The sequence below is a fragment of the Strongylocentrotus purpuratus genome, unplaced genomic scaffold (genome assembly GCF_000002235.5).
Source record: "Strongylocentrotus purpuratus isolate Spur 01 unplaced genomic scaffold, Spur_5.0 spur5_scaffold_15, whole genome shotgun sequence".
In the NCBI taxonomy this organism is placed as follows: Eukaryota; Metazoa; Echinodermata; class Echinoidea; order Camarodonta; family Strongylocentrotidae; genus Strongylocentrotus; species Strongylocentrotus purpuratus.
Genome location: NW_022145600.1, coordinates 9582566 through 9604641, shown reverse-complemented (window position 1 = coordinate 9604641; position 22076 = coordinate 9582566). Strand labels below are relative to the sequence as shown.

General features: G+C 37.8%; 1 protein-coding gene across 1 annotated transcript; it reads right to left on the bottom strand.

Annotated features, from left to right (window-relative positions):
• Window positions 1-4955: 4955 nt before the first annotated feature.
• On the bottom strand, window positions 4956-17854 carry LOC105443353. The gene is made up of 4 exons (XM_030986379.1): window positions 17810-17854; window positions 17005-17315; window positions 8499-8807; window positions 4956-5042 (listed from the first exon to the last, which is right to left on the bottom strand). The coding sequence occupies exons 1-4, from the start codon at window positions 17836-17838 to the stop codon at window positions 4969-4971; spliced, it is 723 nt and encodes a 240-aa protein (XP_030842239.1). The 5' UTR covers window positions 17839-17854; the 3' UTR covers window positions 4956-4968.
• Between the last annotated feature and the right edge of the window lie 4222 nt (window positions 17855-22076).

Sequence of the window (22076 nt, the reverse complement as noted above, 5' to 3'; positions counted from 1 at the left end):
TATAAGTGCAGAGAACCATCGATAGATTGGCTGGTGCGTGTGTGGGAGGGAGGTGGACGAGCGTCACCCTCCCGACTCTATCACAAATTTCTGTAGGGCTGGCGTGTTTTCTTTTCATTCTTCAAATTATTACTTTTTATCTAGGACTTGTGAGAATACAGATTCCCAAAATTGATGATGACATTTTGAAATCGTCTTTGCTTGATAAAGCCGGTGACGCAGATTCAGCCGAGGACGCAGGTTCGAAACTGAGTCACCTCTTTCAGATGGTGACGTTAAAGGTCGATCCCCACTGATAAGACGTAAATAATAATAATAAATCATTTCAGATTGATACACGTCTGTTAAAACCCAATTACACACACACGCACACATAAATAATTGTCGGCTACCCCCCAACCCAAGTCGCAGATTTGAAATTATGCGAGACAAATATTGCCACGTATTGGGGCGTAATGAGCAAAAACGTTTTTTTTTTTTTTTTTTTTTTTTTTTTTTGGGGGGGGGGGGGGGGGTGAGACAAAAAAAAACACGCATCACCCAACTCTTACAAGCAGGCCCCGCTGAACGTTTTTCAAAGTTGGTGGGGGGGGGGGGGGGGGGAGGCTAAAATATTTACGATCAGGTAGAGCATAGCGTAAATTGGCGTGGGTCTAGGGGCAAAGCCACGGCAGGGGTTAAGAGGCGGAGCCCCCGGAAGCTCATGGGGTATGGGCATTTAAGTACGGTCAGATGAGCATATTTATAACCTTATTCATGACACTGGCAGGTCACTAATTGGCGTGTGGTCGAGAGGGCTGAACCCCCTGAAAATCAGGGATTTGAGGCATTTTATAATTGTCAGATAAGCATTCAGGGGCCTGTCTTAGGCCCTCTGGTGGGGCCGAGGGGCGGACCCCCCGGAAGCTCAGGGGTTTTAGACATTTAATGACAGTCAGATGAGCATCCATGGGGCAGAGCCATCGGAAGTTCAGGGATTTTAGGCGAGCCCCAAGAAGCTCAGGGTTTTTAAGCATTAAATTATCATCGATTGGGCATCCAGAGACCCGCCTTAGGACCCTAGGCGGCGTCCAGGGGGTAGAGCCACCGGAATTTCAGGGGTTTTAGGCATTTAATTACGGTCAGATGAGCATCCAGGGGCCCATCTTAGGGCCCTAGGTGAAATCTATAGGGGCAAAGAGGTTTCATGCATTTAAACACGGTCAGATGAGCATTTTTTGATACCTTATTTGTGACATTAGCAGGTCACTAATTGGCGTGGAGTTCAGGGGGTGGTTTTAGTCATTAAATGACCGTCAGATGAGCAACCAGGGGCCCATCTTAGGGCCCTAGGTGGAATCTATAGGTGCAAAGGGGTTTCATGCATTTAAACACGGTCAGATGAGCATTTTTTGATACCTTATTTGTGACATTGGCAGGTCACTAATTGGCGTGGAGTTCAGTGGGTTCAGGGAGCTTGAGCCCCACCTTTCTGTGCCTAGGCCTCTAAATAAGCATTTTTTTTTTTTTTTACCTGACTGTCAATTTAGGAATTTGACATTTTCCAACAAACGCATACAAAAGTATAATTTACTAAAAAGCGAGGAAAAATCTCGTAAAATTAAATTATGTTATTTCAGCAAGATTTGTAAATCACCGGTATCGAATTAGAAATAAACCACGTTTGAAATATATTTAGGGGGGCACTGCCTCCGCCCCAAGCCCCCCCCCCCCATCAGTATGCCAGTGCCCCCTGACCCCGATCTACATCTTTTTGGCGGGAAAAAAAATCGCAAATGATCGCCCCGACCTTTCTTCTTTATTTGCTTTCCCTTTCTTTCCTCTTTCCCTTCCATTTCTTTTCTCTCTTGTACATGTAAGTTTGCTCGGGGGGGGGGGGGGAGACAAGGACCTTTCGACCCCCCTCGATTCACACGTTGTTGGAGGGATAAATCGCAACTGATCTCCCTTTCTTTCTTCTTTCTCATTTTTCCTTCCCTTTATCTCCTCTTTCCATTTTTTTTCCTCTCTCTCTCTCTCTCTCTCTCTCTCTCTCTCTCTCTTTTATGGGGAAAAAGGGGGGGGGGGGGGTTGGGCAAAGTCCGCTCGGCCCCCTGGATCCGCGCATGACTTGAACGCATTAAGGTCCTGCACTGTCCCGTAGTATTGCGTACCAATAGCCCCTTAATTATACATGTACAATCTAAAAAGTTTATGAAACTTATCCTGACGTATAAAATTAATTTATATACATTTTTTTTTTTAATAAGGTGTTTTATTTCCTCAATACTAGAGGTGCTACATATTATCCAAATCATGCGATTTACATCATACTGACCTTACATAAAATACATGTATATCCCGATATTATGTTTTGTTTTGTGATCGAAAATGATAAAATTGATTCTTAAAGAGAATTATTGGAGATTATTGAATTATTTTCTCGTGTATTCTTTTGAGCGTACATTAACGGACGAAGTTGTAATAAAATATTAGAATGAATTACTACAACGTATGAAGGTATTGCAGTTTAACTTATTTTGTGAGTGGGGCTCATTTGGCCGCCATCATTTGCTTTGTGACCAGTAACATTTCCCCCTATATTAAAACACATGATTTGAAGAGGTAGACTTTGTGCTCAGAGAAAAATCAAAATATCTTACGAAAGCTTATGCACAACGTAAACATTGCTTCACTATTATAGTCTTGTATACAGTACTGACGATCTGGATTTTAGTAGCGGCGGATCTAGGATTTTGTAAATGGCTGCACTCATTTCCAAAATTCATAACAAGAAAAAAGGGGTGGGGTGGGATTCCGGACATCTGTGACCCCATGCCCCCTCCCCAAATCCGCCCCTTTTATAAATCTGGAATGGCTTGGAACATGGTGAAGATTAATAGAAGCATAATCACTTTTTGCATAACGAAGAACAAAATATACAGATACTTCATCCTGTAATGATCATGTAAATAAACATTCGAAATTGAAATAAAACCGTCTAAAGATTCAAGTAAACATGGAAATAAAATACGTAAATAAAAAGATAACGTTTACAAATGTAAACTTATTCAAATGAATTATAGAGAATTAGTCAATCTCATCTACTTGAAAATTATAAATTAGCTTGATAAAAAAAGCTGTCAACATTTCCAATTCACAATACTGGTAGTTAAACAAGGAGTTACACTAAGTAAAAAGGTTAACAATCACTACACCTGTATGATTATACCAACACCTACAATATAACAAACTCTGATGAGCGTGCCGTTCTATATAACACGGATTGTTCTGCCCATCGTAAAAGGGAAATCCAACTTTACTAGCAAAGCACTTTCAAAGAATGCAGAAAATCAAAAAAGGAGATTGATGAAAGAAACCGGGCAAACAATTAGAAAGTTATGAAATTTTTAAAGATGTAATCACGAAACATTATGGAAATGCCAAGTCGGTTAAATCGGTAATAGTGCCGGACAACTCCCCCAATTTCCAACCCTCTAAATGACTAGAATGTCAAATTTTCAAAATGTATTACTCTGGACCACCTTTCATTTTTGGAAGAAGACGCATAACAATATGCTTTCCATAATATATTTTGAGTAGTGCCGTAAAAGAGAAGGCGCTTGACATTTGTCTGTTTTATTTCCGAAAATCATCATAAAAACTCTAACACAATATAACAAAATCAAAGACTTATATAATAATAATAGAATGATAAAACGGTTGGAAAGTCTATTTCAGAACCATTAACCTAATGGCTCTGTTCTTCCATGGAGTCCCATGAAGGAGATAACTAGAAAGTATTTTTTTGATACAAGACAAACTGGAGAGTAATCATCTAGCCAACTTGGGATTCGCATAGATGTAAAGATCACATATTTCAAACATTCATAACTTTCTCATTTTTCGGTCAAATTAATTTCAAACTTTTTCCCTTCCGTTCTTCTAATTTTCTGCTTTCACAGAATGAATTTATAACAAAGGTTGGATTGCCTTTTAATGCTTCGTTCACATATGCAGTGGTAAACCGCGGCATGTTTTTTAAAACGATGGCGTAAGTGAAATACGCTCCACGTTTCTGTATCTTATATCACATAGCTCAATTTAGTTGAGTTTAGATTATTTTAGTTTAGTTTAGATTAGTTTAGTTTAGTTTAGATTAGTTTAATTTATTTTTATTGAAATGCAACGGTCCTTATGGGTTGTGAGAGTACAATATACAGAGATTTGAACTTAACACTTTTACATACACCAAACAGACTATGATAACGCACGAATTATTATTTTGAAAATATAAACTTTTAAAAAATGATTACAAAAGATATAAGGTCGGTTGGTTGTTTAAACCTGACTGCCAAGAGAGCATGTGCAGGCGCGGATCCAGGGGGGGGGGGGGGAGCGGGCCTTGGCCCCTCCTGGCCAAAAAAAAAGTAAAACAAAAATGATGACCAGAATTTTTTGTTGTTGTTGTTGTTGTTGCTCAAGGGGGCAAAAAAGAGGAAAAAATTAGAGCTCACCATCACTATCACCCCCTCCCCCCCCCCCCCCCCCCCCCCCCCCCACTGAACAAATTGTCGGCCGGCATGATTTTCAAACTTCAGCACACTAACTTTCAAATTCATTTCAAATTTAGGCCTCCCCCCTAAGAAATCCTGGATCCGCGCCTGAGCATGTGCATGCTTAAAAGTAAGCACCCATGAGACCGACGGCTTTAAGTCCTGAGCGAGGGACTTGGTAATGAGGATTATTACCTTACAAGAGGGCACTAGCGCATCGAATTGGTTTCACTGCTCTACCACTGAGCCATCGCGACTCACTTGTAATAAAATTAACAATAACAGTTATAAATTGATGGATCTTTGTTGCGCGCAGATGCCATTTATTTACACGTACAAAACTGGGACAGATTTTCGTTTTCGTTCTTTTTTTTTTTTCTTTTTTTTTCTCGGCTGTTTATCGCGTCATATCTGAACAAGCCTTAACAAGTGTTTAGACACAAGCTTCTAGTTCTGGATGGGTGGCGTTAGTGGGTGAACCTGGAACGCTTGGTAGATCAACATCATCTATTAAATGAAAAGAGAAAATAAACAAATATCCTGTTAAACAAAGTCGGGGAAAAAAACGTCCCCCTCAATTCCCCCGAAAAATTTGAAAATGTGCAAAAAGTGTATAGCAAATACTGACTAAAGACTGCAACAAACTTTTAGGCTCTAGAGGGCCCAAAGGTGCAGCGTTTAGACATACAATTGCAAAAATCTTCTCGTTCGGTAGCTACACTCCCTCGCATAATATCCTTCGAAGTGTTCAAGTAAATATTGTAGAAAAGTGAAGCGTGAAACAAAATATATTGCTTGTTTTTATACTAAAATTTTGCTAAGGAATGTGATTTTTTAAAACGACAAAACTTCAAAAACCTATGAGGGGGTAGTCACTTCCACCACCTTTACGCCTTTCGTTCACTTTGCTCCCTCGCACTGGCATATTAATGGGGGGGGGGGCCTGCTCGGGGACAGTTACCCCCTGATAAAATTTAAACGTGGTTTATTTCTAATTCGATACCAGTGATTTACAAATGCTGCAGAATTGGCATGTTTTTTTTTCTCACTAAACTTCCGGGGGCTCTACCCCCTGGACCCTACCAGGGCCCTAAGGCGGCCCCTGGATGCTCATCTGACCGTAATTAAATGCCTAAAAAATCCGAGATTCTGGGGGCTCTGCCCCCTGGACCCCAAAAAGGGTCATAAGGCAGCCCCTGGATGCTCATCTAAGCGCAATTAAATGCCTAAAAAATCCGAGATTCTGGGAGCTCTGCCCCCTGGACCCCACCAAGGGTCATAAGGAAGCCCCCTGGATGCTCATCTGACCGTAATTAAATGCCTAAAAAATCTGAGATTCTGGGGGCTCTGCCCCCTGGACCCCACCAAGGGTCATAAGGAAGCCCCCTGGATGCTCATCTGACCGTAATTAAATGCCTAAAAAATCTGAGATTCTGGGGGCTCTGCCCCCTGGACCCCACCAAGGGTCATAAGGCAGCCCCCTGGATGCTCATCTGAGCATTATTTAATGCCTAAAACCCTTAGATTATGGGGGCTACGCCCCTTTTATCCCACTCCAATTTGTGACCTGCATGCCAGTGTTACAAATAAGGTATCAAAATTTGCTCATCCGACCGTAATCAAATGCATAAAACCCTGAGCTTACAAGGGCTACGCCCTCCTGGACCATACCAGGGCCCTAAGGCGGGTTCCTGGGTGCTCATCTGACCGTTATTAAATGATCACCGAACATCCGAGGATTATTTCATAAATGTATCAGAAATGATCATAGATTATAGCACAATTTTGCATAAAGTTTAATTATCACTTTAAAAAAAAAAAGCCTTTTCCCCTGTTTTTCGGCGTACACTGTCACAGGTTTTACAAGAATACCACTTAGTTGGTCAAAGAACTCTTCATTAAGTACAGACTGTGGTCTCTTTATGACCCACAATTTTCTAACGTTACTTTAATGAGTTCCTAAAAATGGGTTCTAAAGAGACTGAATATATCTTGCACCACATAGTATACGAGGACACCACAGGTACTTTCTTTTCCAAACATAGTGTTTTTTCGGTATCACTGAGCAAATCTTGTAAGGTCCTAGATGAATGGGATACATTTATCTTTTCAGGATTACTTCTCAAAGTACATCGTCTTTTCGTATTTTGAAATATCTAGGGTTTCCATGCTTATGTCTATTAATAAGAGGCTCACCTTGATTATGCTACATGACCCCTTTTTCCTCTCTTTTTCCTTTTTAATTTTATTATTCTCCCTTTTCCTTCTTTCTAATTCTTATCCTTTTCTTTCTTCTTCTTTTTTTCCTTACATTTTTATCCCTTTTATTCTCTTCTTCCTTCTTTCTTCATGCTTTCCTTCGTTTGATCATTATTTCATCTCTCCTTCCTATTTTTGATGATTTTCTTTTTTTATGTCTTCTTTCATCTTCCTCAATAAATAGTTATCCTTCTTTCTTGTTTTTAATTTGACTAAATTATCTTTCTTTCAATGTTTAAATGTGAACAAAGAAGATTACCCCAATGGGGCCAACCCTGGAACAAAGAACAATTTATGTTTTCTGTTTGGTAGATTTTTCTGCTATTGAAATCAACTTAATATCAGGGTGGACTTCCCTTGTCCTATCCAAGAGACTTGGTAAAGAGGATTTGAACAGATACTCCCTGTTGGCCTCAAAATATGCAGCAACAACAATTCTGACAGAAAAAAAAGCAAATGGATTACTTACATATTGCATCAATGAATAACTAAATTAGCATGTATACTATGTCTAAAATGCAGTGTCTGTTACACCCTATATGAAAATGTACATAAGTTATTTTGGACAACCTATGATATGGAACAAGCTTTCCTAGCAATTTGATTTGTTTTTATATGTATACAGATGGGACTGAACTTTGGAATTTGTCTCTTTTACCAGTGTTTGGTGAGTGTGAATTGTTTTATTCTTCACAAATGGCCAAGAAATTCCAAAAAGAAGTGCAAAGATATTTGTGTATTAATGTAAATTATGCTGGAAAATGTTATTTCTGTAGCCTTGTGTAGTGTCTGTAACACTTACCACCCCCTGTTGTGTTGAAGAAGAAAAACATTTTGGTAAATTTTCTTGATCTGTAAAGCAGGGCTCCCACTTAGCCGAGTTGGAGCCTCGAGTTGTGGCGAGCTGGCGCGATCTTATGGCAAGCCGTTTTATTATTAATTGATATCAATAAATCAATTCTTGTTATCAAGAAAGAATTTTATGTTGTAAAGCAATGGTAATTCTTGATATCAAGAATTCGATTTCGTGATATCAGGATTTCGATTTCGTGATATCAAGAATTGAATTCTTGATATCAAGAAATATGTTTTAATGATAAAACGGCTTGCCATACGATCGCGCCAGCTCGCCATAACTCGAAGCTCCGACTCGTCTAAGTGGGAGCTCTACGCACTATCATGATACACGAGGAGTCAATTTAATAGATGGGGACACCATTATGACATTCCTCGCATTATTTCACAGGCAGGGGCGTACGCAGGGGGGGGGGGGGGGGGGGGGGGAGTTTGGGGTTTAAACCCCCCTTTGGTATTTTTATGTGTGTAAACCCCCCTAAAAAAACTGAAAACCCCCCCCCCCCCCCCTTTGGTTTTTTTTTTTTTTTTTTTTTTATTATAAAAAAATAAAAATAAATAAATAAATAAAATTATGCCCACGGCTAACCTAAGGTGACCTTACACCCCTCCCCCAACGAAGAAAAATGTCAAATTTTCAAATTTCGAGACCAAAAAAAGAAAAAAAAGTGTCCCCCCCCCCCCCCCCCCCCCCCCCCCCCCCCCCTGAGCGACTTTTCGGCCGGCGCGATTTTCAAATTTTCGGGAGCAAAATATTTTGGGCCCGATTTTAAACCCCCCCCCCCCCTTGAAAAAATCCTGCGTACGCCCCTGATCACAGGATTTTCCCTGAATTTCGAAAAAATGTACCTTGTCCTCCTCCTTCTTCAAGTTTATCCATCTGTTCTGCTTGTTCTACCAGTCCAACGTTCATCAGGATACCTCTAAATTTGGTATATGAATCGGTACTTCTTCCGTTCGCTTCTCTCCACCGAATCATACATGTGAATAGGGCGTCAGCGTACGATGCAGTAGGCCCAAGAAAGTACTGGGCTTTTATATTCACTAGTCGTGTGCCTAACTTGTTGTAGTTAGTCTTGCAGTCTATCTTTTCGACCAACTCGAATAGGAATGCATCCGGTTTACGCAAAAGGTTCGTGTTCCCATCCTCCAGTCGTTCTGAAAAAAAGAGAGGAATTTTTATGATAATTGAAAACATATAATGGCACTGAAATAAGGCACGGTTTTAGATTGAGCCCTGCATGAATCCGAATGCTTGCTTACAGATGCACTCTCTGTATTGTCTAACAATGATCTCCATCCAAAGAAAAAAAGTTCTGTTTTGTTCGCGCAGTTTGTTGTTTTTACCATGTAGTTAATATTTTGGTAATCATAATATTTTGTTCCGATAAATTTGAAAATGCAATACTATATTTGGACATCAATGCACATTACTGCTGTCAGTGGCTATCATATATTAAAGTAGAGACTCTCCCTCTCTCTATCTCTCTCTCTCTCCTTCTATTAACATTAATATAAAGAAAAACACGTGATCTGTTTCGGAACTTAGAAATTAGAGAAGAAGTCTAAATTAAATGAACTATTCCGTGATAGTAGTAGAAGTAAAAGTAGTAGTAGTAGTAATACAGTATTAGTAGGAGAAGTAGAAGTAGTAGTTGTTGTTGTGGACAGTATTTAGTCGTCATTTTGTATAAATTAGTTTGGCCGGTGGCTGCGTTTATCACTTCGGACAGAAATTCTTCTGTGAGTGGGAAGATTTACCCGGTGATTCCACCGATTATTATTTAGGTCAATTCTGTCGAAGCTCAATGTTGTAAATGTTAATTCATTTAAAATCCTGTAGTTAAGATGTTAATGAGTAGTATTATTATTCATTTGTGATAATTTGAGGTGTATTAGTAAACTGTATCTTGATGAAAAGGGTTATGAAATAGCTACATGGTTGGGCATTTCAAAATGGCTGCCCGCATGGGCATGTATAAACAAGTGGATAGAATCTTCGTTCGTCATGGCCGTACGCAACATAGAATCACCATTTTTTTTTCTTTCATAATATTACCCATTTTCCCAAGAACAATTTGATACCAATATCTCTTTATGACCATGGATAACGAAATGTTCAAGATAAATGTCCGTGCGCGCGAGCTCTTGTAATACATACATGTACAGTATAGCATATATGGGTAAAACATGCCTATACAAAATCCATTATAGCTCTTTAGGAAGCCGGGAGATCCCCCAATTTTTTTCATATTTGGATAGAGTATGAGTTGGAGATATGATATCATGTCTCATTTGGCCATTAAGTATATCATGACATCATCATTCATCGACAACTTGGGCAAGTTTTTCTTGGATAAAGTTCAGAAAATTCATAACGATATAGAATTAAAACTTAGCAATGTACATGTAGACAAACTGATCACTGATGACGTTCCAGTCGATTCGCAGATAGTAACGCTCACAAGTTTTAAATCACCGTCTGAGCAAGACGTTAGCAAATTGATAATGAAGCTCAGTAAGAAGTCCTGTCCATTGAACCCAATGCCCACAAAATGATTGCTGCAATGTCTCGATGTATTGATACCTGTTATTAATTCTATGTTGAACTTGTCTCTATCAGCAGGGCGATTTCCCGGATTGTGGAAGGTCGCTCTAGTGAAACCACTATTGAAGAGTCCGGGCCTCGAAACAGAATTGAGTAATCTAAGGCCCATTAGTAATCTTTAGTATATTTCTAAGTTAGTAGAAGGCGCTGCTACCCAACAAACTCTTGAGCACATTGAACATCACTCACTCTTGCCGTTTAATCAATCGGGATACCGAAAATGTCATAGTACTGAAACAGCACTCCTTAGAATCAAAAGTGATCTCCTTTCAATGGACAACCAGAAGATAAGTCTATTGCTTCTCCTTGATATGAGCAGTGCTTTTGACACGATAGATAATTCAGTCATGTCTACTGAAAACTCTAAGAAGCCATTTTTGGATTGATGGCAAGGTTATCGAATGGATTGAATCTTACTTGTCAGATAGAAAGCAGAAAATGACATTGATGACGTTGTCTCTGATGTATTCAATGTGCCTTTTGGTGTACCTCAAGGGTCGCGTTTAGGCCCTCTGTTGTTTGCATTATATACAAGCAGACTCCTTACAAATATCCATACGGAGATTCCTAGTATTAGTTGTCACTGCTACGCAGACGACACACAACTATACTTGTCTTTCTGTTCTAATTGTATTTCTGAATTAGAAACATGTGTTGTTTATGTTAGAATTTGGATGTTGCAAAACAAGTTGATGTTAAATGATAAAAAACGGAACTTTTGGTCAGTGGTACTCGATCCACGTCTGGTCTCTTAATCCAGGTCGCGTAGTGTATCAGTTGGCGACTCCACCATAACCCCATCTGATACTGTTAGAAACTTAGGTGTCTTATACCCACCTGAATTTGGATTCACATATTACTAAAATATGCAAATCAGCCTATTGCATGATTTATAATTTGAGACGCATTCGTAAATACTTTGATCAGGACAGCATAAAAACTATCATGCATGCATGTGTCACTAGTAAACTAGATTACTGTAATAGCTTATTCTATGGATTGCCAGACTCACAAATTTCCAAGTTGCAGCGGGTCCAAAATACATGTGCACGACTAATGTGCAGCCTCCCAAAATTCTCTCGAATAACCCCACTTCTAAAGGAACTACACTGGTTGCCAGTTCGCCAGAGAATTACATTACAAATATTAATGATAGTTTGCAAAGCTCTTAATGGTCAAACTCCTAGTTATGTTACTGAATTGTTGCACAAGTCTCAAACTCAAGGTCGTAACCTTCGTAGTATATGCACAAGACACATTTATGTTGCAAATATCCCCGGTAGACCGGTCATTTCTTTGTGCTGCCCCTAGATTATGGAATAGATTACCACTAGAAATAAGGAAAGCCCCATCATTAGATAATTTTAAATCACGACTGAAAAACTCACTTCTTCGTATAGTACGTATAGCACAGCATATACGAGCTCTTGCAGCGCAGTAGAATATCTCAACATGGCGCTTTTCAAATGAATATATTATTATTATTATTATTATCATAATGGTCTTGGAACTCAAAATACAAATTTGTATATTATGACGTCAGCATATTTATGAAAAATTACAAGATCGATTGTAACCATTTTTAATTTGACGACGTCATCAAAGTGAAAAATTCAATGAAAGGCGACATATCAGAATATTCTTAATTTGCCTGTTATGCCTAGGGGAGGTGACTTTTTCTGAAATCTTGATTCTACATTCCAGTCTTGTTCGAGCAATATCTCGTGATTTTTTTCCAGATTCGGATATGTTGTAGCTGAGAAAATCTTCTACACGGAAAGTGACATTTAATTTATAATCAAATGTTGGGATCGTGGTGAGATATTTTAACTACAAAATGTGATTTGAGAATCCGATTTTTCGTTAACGTGTAATGTCTATGTGGAGTACTATGGTATAGAGGTTATAGAACTTGCCTCCTGGTTTTCTACTGGTAAATCAACTGGTTTTTAACTGGTAAAGCAACTGGTAATCATCAACTGGTTTTCAACTGTATACGTTCTTTCCTCTCAGATCGACAACAGTGTGTGTTGTTTGAAGGGGTAAAATCGGATTGGAAACAAGTTCCTTCCCGTGTGCCACAGGATTCCGTTATTGGACCGATCTTGTTTAATTATTTTATAGCCGACTTACCTGACACTGTTTTATCCCCCTCCCACAATATGCTGTTTTGTATCGTGAAGTTTATACCGACAACGACTCTCATTTGTTGCAAACTAACTTGAATAATATACTTCTGTGGTGTATTGACAAGGGCATGGTCCTGAACTCATCTAAGTACAAAGTAATGCACATAACTAGATCCCGTAAATTAATTACTACTGTTTACTCCACTGACAGAAATCCTTTAGATATAGTTCAGTCGTATACATATCTAGGACTTACTTTTTCGCGAGATCTGTGTTGGAAAAACCATATTCAATGGGTTGTTAACAGATGTTCTATGCTCTGTGGGTTTATCCGACGTACCGTAAAATCTAGAAACTCACCCAATAAACAGAACACTAAAAAGTAACCTCTTTTGGGAGTGTATTTTAAGTGATTTTAAAGTATAGTGCCTTTTGAACTAGATTTAAACGTTATCGGCACGTGCCTCCATTTAAACAAAAAAGGTACTCCTGTTCACGTTTTCATCTAACCTAAAAACCACCAGTTTATCACGCGACTGGAGTAACGTGATTCCACTTACCTCTGTAAATCAAGTGTTTATGACCAAATAACCACTTGACCAACCAACGAGTTTTTTGTCAGTTAACCGATGGTGGCGATAAATACGTAATTATTTGGTCTTGTAAGCACCTTTATTGATTGGTTTCACAGGTTATCCAAAGTTGATGGTAATAATCACGTTACTTACACCGGCTAATCGTCTTATTGTTCTGTCCGTGAATCTCTGGTTATATTCAACTAGTAATTCTGAGGTGTCTTACACACCTCTTTAAAAGGTTTCAAAGTTACCATAAATGTTTTGGTTATGATCACGTGGCTCAAGCTGATTACTAATCTAAGCTGTGAAAACGTGATATGTAGGTGTGAAAATTAGTAATTATTATGTGTTTTAAAACACCTTTTTAAATGGTAGTCAAAGTTGCCATAAGTTCCGCGGTAATGATCTCGTGACTCAAACGGATTATTGATCTAAGCTGGTCATACGTGAATTTTAGGTGTGAAAAATAAGTCATTATTAGGTGTATTAAAACACCTATTTAAATGGTTTCAAAGTTACCATAACTTTCTTGGTGATGATCACGTAGTTAAAACTGATTACTAATCTAAGCTGTGAATCCGTGATATTTAGGTGTGCAAAAATTAGTAATTATTAGGTGTCTTAAAACACCTATTTAAATGGTAGTCAAAGTTGCCAGCAGTTCCGCGGTGATGATCTCGTGACTCAAACGGAATATTAATCTAAGCAGGGCATACGTGACTTTTAGGTGTGAAAAATTAGTCATTATTAGGTGTCTTAAAACACCTATTTAAATGGTAGTCAAAGTTGCCAGCAGTTCCGCGGTGATGATCGCGTGACTCAAACGGATTATTAATATAAGCTGGGTATTCCGTGTTTTCCATGTGTGAAAATGAGTTATTCTTGGGTGTCTTGATGGTTTCACAGTTACCATTTAAGTTCCGTGGTGATAATCCCGTGACTGTTGGCATATTTCTATGTTCACCAGTTGATAACTGACTGTTGGCATATTTTCATTGCACCAGTTGATAACTGGAGTGTGCATATTTCCAGTTGCACCAGTTGATGACTGAGCGTTGGCATATTTCGAGTTGACCCAGCTGACACCAATTCATTTGCATATTGAATATGGGGTGCGTGCAGATCTATGTTTTTTAAACAATTTATCTGAATTTACAGCGTATTTCTTAATTACTGATGATTTAGTTATTTACAATTCATTTCGAAAATACTACAAATATAAATTACCAGTTATTAGGACATTTCGCTACTTCGTATAAATTACATTTAGTTAAACATGAATAAGGGAAACCTTAACTGTGAACTAAAATAATTTCAATAAAGTACAAGTAGACGAAATTGTTTCGATTAATTTAATTTAAGTCTACTTATTACCAATGCACTTACATTGGAAATACAGACGTACCAGTATTGAAGTATTGTTGCTGTTCAACTGGTTGGAAGTTCTACCAAATGGTTCTAATGGCTCAGCTAGACCAGTTGAATTATAACTGGCCTGGATCAACTGGATCATTTAGCCCATTTCAATTTCCAGGGTTACCAGTTGGCATTAAATGGTTCATCAACTGGACCAGTTGCAAATAGCTTTCTTTTCTGGGATGTTAGCACCCATCACCCCCCCCCCCACCAACCCCCTCTAATCCCAAACTGCTTCCGGCGCGCCTGGACGTAATTATGGATGATCCATGACACGATGTTCAGAAACGGGATGAGAACGTCATTATTTTGGTTCATTTATTGTGTAACATTTGCGTAATTATTGGGTTGAACGCGGGTTACAGTAACATCCTTCCTCTTCGACGTAAATTTCACGTGAATGAAGAACATGATTCATCTCATGTCAGCCTCGTAATATTCACGTGAATTTCACGCAAATATTTTGACTAAAACTATCACTAACGCTTCACGTGTTTCTGTGACGCGATAATTTCGTGTATGAAGATGTAATTTCACAACTAAACAAACACGGGAGTATTAGGTTTACAAACCATGGTCTCCAAGGTAGGGATAATCACGTTATCATAATGGTGATATTGCAGTGACAATTGCGTGATTTAGTGTACGTGTGTTTTAAGTTACCTAATGCAATAAACGTATTAACACATTTACGTAAATGTCCGGTGTTTGAAGAACGTAACTCTCCTCAAGTCGATACCTTGATATTGACGTGATTTTCACGTGATTTTGTTTATTGGGTCAGCTATTCTCACAAAACTCTTTTGTTCATTATGTCGACCTGTGATTGAGTACGGCATACCAATATGGCTCCCTCATCAAAAGAACCATATCAGAGCTATCGAAGGTATTCAAAGGCGTTTTACACGATTCTGTTTCCCTTACGAAATTGTTGCTAAATCCTTATCATACACGGAACGCCTGTCTTGCCTTAACATGCCCCCTCTGTATAACAGACTTGTGCACCTATCAATGTCATTTGTAATTAAGAGCTTACACAGAATTTATGACATGGCTGAATATATGCTACCAGTCCCAAGTTATAGAGGAATCCATACACTTGTTTTCAATCATGAATTAGCAAGATGCAATAGCTTGAGATTTTCTTGTTTTTATGTTTTTCCCAGATTTTGGGAGCACCTCTCAGAGGAAGACAAATACTTGTGTCTTGGTAAATGGTACCAATGTCCTTCCTTTTCTGAATGTGCTTCGAAATTTCTTTTTTGAATTGTTTCCCCTTGTAGAAGCATACTAGCTTGCTTTCACACGTCTTTTTTCTCTATCATAGAATAACTCACACTTTGATATGTATTATTGATTTCTTAATGCGTATGTTATTATTATTAAGTTCGTATTTAATGTACGTTCTCTATCAATATATTCTATCACATTCTTCTTACTTTGATTACAATGTCTTTTAAATTTGTCTAGGAATCGATAATAATGTTCCTCAATGTTGATTAATTCCAATCATATCAATAATAATGCTCCACAAATTTGATAACTTCTAATCATATCAATAATAATTTTCCATAATTTGGATAACTTCAAATCAAATCAAATTAATAATGTTATACAGTTTTGCTAACTTCCAATATTACCGTATCCACATAACTCTATAAACAGACAGTTTTCTGCATTTAGCATGCATTTATCATACATGCATAGTTTGAACAGCTCTTCAATTTTTCAATCCTTTTTGATAATAATCCGAACAGTATTTGATCTACATGTATATTACCGTTAGTTTTAGTTACACATTCATTTATGAATTATGTTGACCTTATCTTTATATTTTGTTTTATGTATGCACCAGCCAGTGGCGGATCCAGGGGGGGGGGGCCGCGCCCCCTCCCCCCTGAGCAAAAAAACCCGTCTAAAAACACGTGAATTTGACCTCAAGGGGGGGGGGGGGGGGGTGCAAATTTTCTAATTTTCGAGGGCCAAAAAAAAAATGTGCTCACTACCCCCCCCCCCCCCCCCCTCCCACTGAGCGAATTTTTGGCCGGCGCGATTTTCAAATTTTTGGGAGCAAAAAAAAAAAAAAAAAAAAAAAAAATTGGGCCCCCTCCCCTAAGAAATCCTGGAGACGCGCCTGGCACCAGCCAATGTGGAGAGCCTCTAGACAGAATTGTTAAATTCTTTTAGGTGATCCTCAGGCATTGGCTGGTGCTAAATATCATTATGTTTATGTTACATGTATATTATTTGTCAACCTTGTGATGTTTTGTATGTTATCAGTCTTGCCTGAAAATAAAATAAATAAATAAATAAACTGGAAATATCAACTGGTTTAAACTGGTACCAGTTGAGACCAGTTGAGACCAGTTCAAACCAGTAGATACCATGCAGTTGGAAATCCTTACTGGTTTCAACTGGTATCAACTAGAGTTTTTTGTAATATATTTTGATAATTGATACGTGAAATAAATTAATCAATATATATGAGGAAGGAATAAGAGTAGAAATACTTTCCGAGTCGCGGGAGAGGGAAAGAAAACATGCAGAAGAAAAGTAAGATGGTAGAAAGGAATATTAGAGGTGCAAAAAATAACGTAGTAAAAAGGGAAATGAACAACACTTACCATTCATTAGATGGACCGCGGCAGCGTCTAGCCTAAACTCTTTAAAAATCCCAATCAATGTTTCCTCCCATCCCTTGCCATGTGCGTTACGCCATGCATACAAGCACTTATACATGGCATCTTCATAGTTAGGTACTGGTTTCCCCAACACGTTGGTAGCCTCCGCTTCGCTTTCTAAAAGAACGCGACCGAGGCGGGCATAGAAGGTGACTGCATCGATGCTTTCACTCACTTTGAGAATGAGTGTATCGTCGCTGAGTACTGTCGAGAGCGTTGGTGCCATGCTGGAAACAAGTATAAGTCCTATTTTTCTGGAAAGAAATGCATTATTGATAGTATTTATTGTAAACGAAGGACGAAAAATAATATAAAGGTAAGAAACTGGATCATTTGGTCAATCCTACAATGTAGGGCTGTCAAAACATGTATGAAGAAAAAAAAGGTGACGAGTGATTTTTACATGAAAACTTTAAAAATCTTCGCGCCGCCACTATAACATTAAATTCCATGACATCAGCTTCGATTTTTTTGATCATGAAAGTATTTTGGAGGTGGCCGCCATATTGTACCCTTGTCAGAAAAAACGAGGTTCGGGAATACCGGTATAAAGCAAGGGGTATGCTTTGCTTTGTTAGTCGTACGGAAACTCTACGATACTGAATGCATCTTATGCAAGAAATTACACATTTCGGGAATACATACAGGCAGATCTCTCACTGAGACCTAAGATAATAACTCTCATAACAATTTGACTTTATTGAACATTAAATTGCAATTTAAAAGACAGTGTCTGATTGACACTCACCTGTGAATCGGAGCAACAACGAGTGACATACCATGGACCTAACACAAATGATATACCAAAGATAGTGAAAAATATATTCATGTACTCAATGGTGGGAATCCCCACTCCGTTTCAATTTTATTTTTGTACGGAAACGCAGCCATTGAAATCTTGGCATGCATTCAAGTCATCAGAATAGAGTAGGTTTCATGTGACATCTCATTCGTTGAGCATCGGCTTCATGATCACTTGCAATAAAGGTTTGAATCTTAATTTGGTAACAAACATCGAACCGTTTTTAGTATGAGCGCGCAATGCACGTAGACTGCATAGAGATGCGTGCAATCTCTATGGGAAGGGTTTTATCACACAAAACCGAGGGCGCGATCAGACACCCTATTTAGAGGTAGGCCTACTATGCACCCAAAAAAAGGTTTAATTCCAACGGCATTTGAAAGATCGTACTAATTAAGAACTTTCTTCAAAACGAAAGGGCTTGAATTGTGTTCGACACTGTGACCTAGCCTAACGTTAGTCTTAGTATATATGCATCGAAGTTACAGTTCAAATCCAGGATATCCAGGATATGCAGATAGGAAACAACCTTTAGCCTACACCACTACACCACTTGTTTATAGATTCTACTTTTACGGTACGTATTCTTGATCATGTGAAATTTCAAACGAACGGTGTAGAGTCACTTTTTATTGAAGTAGTACGTAGTCGACAGAAAAATATAAGTTTAGGGGTTATTTATCGTAAACCATCTAGTAACTCGACTGATTTTACTGATGAATTTGATAGAGTTATGCAAACAATATGCACAAGTAATACAAGTAACTATGTTATGGGTGATTTTAATCTGAATTTATTGGAATGTGATAAGTTCTCAACTATAAGTGATTTTTTAGTTAGGATTGTATCCATTGATTAATAAACCAACCCGTATTTTTAATAATTCGGCTACACTGTTAGACAATATTTTCACCAATTCAATTAATCAAAATGCATTTGCAGGAATTTGTATTACTGATATAAGTGATCACTTTCCCTTTTTTCACATATCACCTGTTTGTAAGAATATTAAGTATGCCGAGTATAAATATTTTTTTCCGTGATATCACGGCTTCCTCTATTACATCTCTCATTACTGATCTAGGTAAGATAGACTGGTCAAATGTACTCTTATCAGATAATGTTGATGAGTCATATAATACATTTTTAGATTGTTTGATTTCAAATTGCGACCAAAAAATGCCTTTAAAAGAAAAACGTTCCAATTGTCGACGTATAATTAAAAAACCATGGATAACATTTGCTATTCTGAAATCTATAAGAAAGAAAAATATTCTGTATAAAAAGTATAAAAGTAATCCTTTATCTGAAAATGAAACGGAGTTAAAAAAATATCGTAATAAAATAAATTCTATGATTCGATCTTTAATGAAAAATTACTATTTTGATAAATTTAATGCTGTGAAATCTGATCTCAAGAAAACATGGACACTTGTCAACTCTATACTTGAAAAGAAAAAAACTGTAACACCTAAAATGCTTATCCATAATGATAAAATTATAGATGAACCAGCAGTAATTGCTAATGTTTTTAACAATTATTTTTCAACTGTAGGTAGTAATGTCTTAAAGTCTATTCCTGATTCGTGCAATAACTTATCTGATTTCTTACGGGGCGATTTTAGTCATAGTATTTATATCAAACCTGTCACTCAAGGAGAGGTTATAGTAATAGTTAAGAAAATATCCACTAGCCAAAGTTTTGGGTACGATGGTGTAAACGCAGTACTTCTTAAATCAGTTATCAAATATATTGTTTTACCATTAACACACATGTGTAATTTATCGATTCATACAGGGATTTTCCCCTCGAAAATGAAAATCGCAAGAGTTATACCTACATTTAAAAAAGGTGACATAAATGACTGCAATAATTATAAACCAATTTCAATTTTACCTTGTTTTTCTAAAATTCTCGAAAGAGTGATGTTTAATCGATTGTATAATTTCTTGATTCATAATAACATACTTAATTGCAATCAGTATGGTTTTCGTAAAAATTGCTCCACAGATTTTGCTGTCTTAGATGTATATGATAAAATCATTAAATATGTGGATGCCAATAAACATGCACTAGGTGTTTTCCTGGACTTTTCTAAGGGATTCGATACTTTATCTCATCATATTTTGTTATCTAAATTACAATTTTATGGAATTCGTGGCATAGCATATCAGTGGTTTAAATGTTATTTGACGAATAGGAAACAGTTTACATCTGTTGAATCTTTTCATTCAGATTACAATACTGTATCCTGTGGCGTGCCGCAAGGCTCGAATTTGGGGCCACTGCTTTTTCTAATCTATATTAATGATATTGCTAATTGCTCATCTTTTTGCCAGTTTGTTTTATTTGCCGACGATACCACACTTGTTGCATCTCATAACGATTTTAAAACTTTAGTTGATCTTTTGAATGAAAATTTGAAATATGTTTATGAATGGTTGATTTGCAATAAGTTATTTTTGAATGTATTGAAAACAAAATATTTGGTATTTAAGAACCGTCGTAATGTCAAATCTTGTTATGAAAATGTTTCACTATATATTAATGGTTTACGCATTGAGCATTATCGCGTTATAAATTATTTAGGCGTTTTATTTGACGAAAACCTTTCCTGGAATTCTTATATTGATTCAGTTACCAAAAAGATTTCCCGAAGTGTCGGTGTCATCGGTCATTTAAGATTTACTGTGCCACGTCGTATTTTATTTATGTTATATAATGCCTTTGTTTTGCCACACATAATGTCCTGCAATGCTGCATGGGCTTCTAAATATCAGTCTAAATTATTGAGAATACACAGGTTACAAAAACGTGCCTTACGTTTTTGTTCTCATTCTAATTACCGTGCCCCGTCACAACCCCTATTTAGAAGATTTCAAACCCTCGATATTTACGATATACACAAATTACAAACTTCTTTGATAATGCACCGGGTTTTTACCGGATGTTTTAAATGAAATGTTCTGTACGAATGCTACCATACACAATTACTATACAAGGAATGCCTCTATGTTTCCCCAGTGGAAAGTATCTTCCAGCACTGCTGCAGTTTCTTTACGCCATAATGGCCCCCAACGTTTGGAACACATTACCACATTCTTTACAATCTATTCAGTTCACCAAACCATTTAGACGTAACTTAAGCAGCACTTCTTGTCTTTGTAGAGTTATTCTTAAATGATATATTGTAAACGTTGTATCCCTTTACTCTTCTCCAGCTGACTGAGCTTTTTATTGTTAAATTACATTCTGACGCGCTCAGGGTGCGCCCATTCATCAAGCCCATGTGGCTTTTTACGGATGCACCTTTTTTCATCCTATACTCTTAGTAGATTTAATCATGTCTTCTTTTTCTTCTTCTTTAAAAAAACAAACAATGTATAGTGTCATTTTTACTGTGATTGGAAACAAATAAAGTTCAATTCAATTAAATTCACTTCTTTAATGCTCAAACTCCAATCAAGTGAGATCTTGCAGCACTTCAGTTCTGCTCTTTCAAAACGCGTGCAGGCTGCACTAGAATACACGAGTTTATAGTTGGAGATTGAGCATGCGCAGATAAAGGTCATTGCAGACCAAAATTGTAAGACAAAATACTGGATACGTGCTCATGAAAGTTATGTATCATTATTCGTTTATGCACAACCTGGATGCACAAGTGGCCATGGGTGTCAATCATGGGGGGGGGGGGGAGGGGAATTGCCCCCACTTTTCAAGTAACCCAATGTGCCCCTTTTTACATAGGAAAGTGCCCCTTTACATTTGTAAGAAGCGCACCTTTTTACATAGGAAAAGTGCCCCTTCCCTTTTAACCTCTGATGAGTGCCCTTTTTTATTTAGACCCATGCCCCTTTTTCTTCGACAAGTTCCCAATTTTCCTTTGCAATAAATGTCCATTTCCCAGAGAGGCGCGATAGCTCAGTTCGTAGAGCAGTGGTCTCGTAATCTGGTGACCCGGGTTCCCTTTTACTTTGACAACTGCCCCTTTTCCTCTGTACTAAAGTGCCCCTTCCCCTTTTAATAACTACCCCTTTTTAACTCGGATAAGCGCACCTTTTATTTTCTTATGATAAGTGCCCCCATAAAAAAGACTCTTCCCCTCCTCATAAAATCCGCTTTTCATCTCTGATATTAAAGTGCCCCGTTTATTTTAACATGTGCCTCTTTTTTATTATAAAGAAGAGCCACTTCCCCCTTCTAATGAAAGCC